The 4,082-nt window shown below is 43.3% G+C and overlaps 1 protein-coding gene across 1 annotated transcript; it reads right to left on the bottom strand.

The window, feature by feature from the left end:
* Positions 1 to 518: 518 nt before the first annotated feature.
* Positions 519 to 3,848, bottom strand: LOC117484518 (keratin, type I cytoskeletal 13-like). Its single transcript, XM_034132950.1, has 7 exons — positions 3,290 to 3,848; positions 3,053 to 3,135; positions 2,758 to 2,914; positions 2,488 to 2,649; positions 1,210 to 1,335; positions 874 to 1,091; positions 519 to 758 (listed from the first exon to the last, which is right to left on the bottom strand). The coding sequence occupies exons 1-7, from the start codon at positions 3,773 to 3,775 to the stop codon at positions 647 to 649; spliced, it is 1,344 nt and encodes a 447-aa protein (XP_033988841.1). The 5' UTR covers positions 3,776 to 3,848; the 3' UTR covers positions 519 to 646.
* Positions 3,849 to 4,082: the final 234 nt, after the last annotated feature.

Here is a 4,082-nt window from a genome sequence, read left to right as displayed (position 1 = left end):
GATATACCCGTGCATGCATTGGGTAAAAGTTAAAAAATCCCTTTTTCAAATTGCCACCCCAGTCCAGCATCCAGTGATTTATGCTCACACACAAATATCTCATAAGGTCTGCTGTTGAAAGACAGATATCTGAGCATGAACTCTCCATTTTAGGTTTAGTGGAACTAAACTAAAACTAAAATCTTAACTCATGTCTGCTTCAGAGTGGTACCATGTTGTATTGCCCAACTGCGTGATTAAGTCCTGAACTAATTGTATCTCGGAGGAAATTGTTCAGCAGAGCAGTATGCAATTTCATCAGATTTGCAGATCCTCAATTTTCCTACATCTTTTCACAACCATTCCTTTATGTGGTGACAGCCTCAAGCTATAAGGCTTTCATTAATCAGGTTTTGAAACAGGAATGCTAAAAAGTCTTGTCAGGTTTAAGAGCAAATATGTATTTTCACCAGACCTTTATTAAGAAAAACGCCACTCTAAAGACATTATTTGGACACAGTTAATAAAACAGGACAACATTTGAGTCAGCAAACTGGCAGCCTTTTATTGCATTCACATGTCTATGCAAAGAATGTGTTGGGATCATGTGTTGTGATGGTGGTCCTCAGGTGTGGCCCAATGTGTTGCTTTTTCTGTGCGAGGCAGATCAGATGTTAGATTTGGACACCAACTTGCCGTTCACATATTCCTCTGTGACAACGACCATCTTGGTGGTTACGGTGCTGCTGCTGCTGCTAGACCCTGAACTAGTGACAGCGCTGCAAGGGGAAGAAACACAGAGCTTGCATTAAATATGAGAACAATTCTTCAATTTACAGACGTTATTATTTGTGTAAAATGAAAGGAAATAATTGTTCTTTGTGGACTACTTACGAGACCTCTCCGTCCAACAGCCTTCTGTATTCTGCGATCTCCATCTCCAGTCGTGTCTTGACGTCGAGCAACATTTGGTATTCTTGGCCCTGGCGTTCCGTGTCAGCGCGCATTTGCATTAGCTGTTGCTCCAGCCCCGTCACTTGGCACTGTAGGCTTTGTAACTGCATGGAATACCGTCCCTCTGTCTCAGCTAGAGTGCCTTCAAGTGACCCTTTCTGTAGGTGGAAGAGAGAGGAGAAAGAGAGGAGGACGGGAGAGGAGAAAGAGTGAATTAGTAGTCAAATATTTTGGGTGCATCATATGTTTCATTTGCCGTAGATCATTATCCTTTACCATGCTGAGTTGGGACTGGAGCTCGATCTCCATGCTCTGCATTGATCGACGTAGTTCAGTAATTTCTGTCCTTGATGTTTGGACAACTTCTGTGCTGGCAGCCACCTCCTTGTTCAGTTCCTCCGACTATAACAGACACGGGAGTACACAAGTTACATTAATAATACACAAAACACACAATGCATAAATATATAAATAACTTAAACAGAGAACACGTTTGTATTCCAGTGAGATATTCGGTCACAGACTCAAAATGCCCCATGGCTGAGTCTGGGATTTGCCCAGGGTTTTTCTTCTTCTTAGTTCGGTAATAACCGGTTTCACGATGGTGTAGCTACTTATTGTTCTCTGATTTAATATCATTTTGCATCTCGTTTTCCAGATCTTCATACATGTGATGCAAATTACAAGCCGAAAAAGTTCCCTGTGTTTTATGTCCATCTTTTCATCAAGAATACAATACATGATTGACTTATATTTGACATTGAATTCTAAACCGATGCCTCGTAGGAGCGACCACACCTCCTCGGCTCTGTAGCAGTCCATGAGGAGGTGCTGTAAAGTCTCGTCCTCCTCACAGTTAACCATCGGACATGTTTTAGTTTTTGACATAGCAGCTCCATGAGACCACGCAAGTCTGCTGACCGAGATTAGCCACCTCACGTCTCTCATGCTCTCCGAAAGCTGCTAACATTTGATTCATTTCAAGACTTCACTACCTTCATCAGATGTTAGGATTTTGTATGTTATAAAACCACCATATTTGAAATAGGGTTATTCACCATTTTAAAAATCACTCTACTCGGTAAGTGTGCAAGTTCAGTTATGAAGTCACCATAAACTAATTTTTAATAGGGTCCATCCCATTTTCCCATCCTCAACCCAAGGTGCTTTCCTATTTATTGCAGCTGTAATGTTTTTTACAAAGGTCATTTTGAGTTTAATGCCCAGGTCTATGGCTCCCAGGCCTCCATATTCCTTACTTTTGAATACTAAATGACGTTCAGTGACTTCCCTTGTTGTACCCCACACCAAATTGACACACTGTTTGTTTAATTGCATAATTATTTGGGCTGGTGGGGGGAAGATGTTTGCTAGAAAAAGGATCTTGCTAAGTATGAATGATTTTATTATGTTTATTCTTGATTTATAATTTGTATTTTTATTCTCCCATTGTTTGACTTCACTTGATCTCCCAATTGAGGTCAGCACAGTTGTTGTTACAAATAGTTAATCCTTTTTTCACTTGAATGTTTATGTCGCATTTGGCAGTCTTACCTTTGCATTGAACCAGGCTTCAAGGTCTCTCGCATTCTTGGCGGCCACAGCCTCATACTGCTCACGGATTTCTGCCATAATGAGGGACAGGTCCAGTTGTTGCCCTGCGTCCACCTCCACGTTGATCTGTCCAGTCATCTGGTTTCTCATGAGTGCTAATTCCTGTTGAATAAGAAGAGTTTGGCAAAGTTGTTTGAGTACATTTCAATCTTCATTCTAGCAAATTGAATGAAAGCTCATTCAGATGAACGTCAATCATTCACTACCCACCTCCTCGTGGTTCTTCTTGAGGAAGATCAGCTCCTCCCTGAGGCCTTCAATCTGCATCTCCAGGTCTGATCTGGACATTGTCAGCTCATCCAACACTCTCTTCAGACCGGAGATGTCAGCCTCCACAGATTGACGCATGGCTAGCTCACTCTCCCACCTGTGAGGCAGCAATAAATCAGACATCTGCACCTCGGAAGCAAAATATTCACCATGCACGTATTGCTTCAGTTAAATTACCAAGATCTTCCATCTAACTATGTCCTAGAAAGATTCTGTCTCTGAACTTGATACTTACTTGATTCTGAAGTCGTCTGATGCCAGTTTTGCATTGTCAATAGACAGATAGATGCTTCCATTGATTCTGGTGGCTTCCTGGATCTGTGTTTAGAAGACAGATTTCATTAGACACAATTGTTTCTCTACAAAATCATGAATGTGCTTTGAAACAAGTTCCAATGTACATTTCCAACATATTCATCTGGAGATAATTTACATTGTGACTAACTAAAGAATCAGAAATCAAGTGACATACCCGTCCCTGCAGATCGGCGATGGTGACCTGAAAAGCTGAGTAGTCTCTGGCATTGGGGGAGGACTTACTCTCCAAGAACTGGCGGATCTTGAGCTCCAGCTCAGCGTTGGCCTGCTCAAGTTTTCGCACCGTCTCCAGGTAGTTGGCCAGACGGTCATTCAGGTTCTGCATGGTGGCCTTCTCATTTGCTGAAGCGTCAAAGCCACCTCCACCTCCACCTCCACCTCCCATGCCAAAACCACCTCCACCTCCACCTCCCATGCCAAAACCACCTCCACCTCCCATGCCAAAACCACCTCCACCTCCACCTCCACCTCCACTGCCAAAACCAGCTCCATAACTGCCGCCGCCGCCGGAAACGGACATTCTTGATCCGATGCCAGCTGAACCGCTCACACTGGAAGCATATCTCCTTTGCACCCCACCACCTCCTCCACTCATGCTGCTTCTGCTGGAGCTAGTCCTCTGGACGAAGGAAGAAGTCATGGTGACGATTGCTCAGGAGATCTGTCTGCCTCAAAGAGAATGACTTGGACTGAGATGCAATGTTCTGCCTCTGCCCCCTTTTTATCCTGCATGCTGCCTCTGGTCAGGGCGGGGTTGTGCAGGAATGAAGGGAGGAGCATTACCTAAAATGGTTGCTCTGCCCCACCTATCACACACACCCTTGAGGTTCATTGTGTCCAACAATAGTGAGGAGAAAGAGGGATTACACTTAATCTTTCAATTCTTTAAATTCACATCTATCTGCAGACCTTATAGTAAACATAATGGATTCATTACTCCTTCATTA

The sequence above is a fragment of the Trematomus bernacchii genome, unplaced genomic scaffold, assembly GCF_902827165.1.
Source record: "Trematomus bernacchii unplaced genomic scaffold, fTreBer1.1, whole genome shotgun sequence".
In the NCBI taxonomy this organism is placed as follows: domain Eukaryota; kingdom Metazoa; phylum Chordata; class Actinopteri; order Perciformes; family Nototheniidae; genus Trematomus; species Trematomus bernacchii.
The sequence above is the reverse complement of the archived record's forward strand: the minus strand, read 5'-3'. Positions and strand labels throughout refer to the sequence as shown.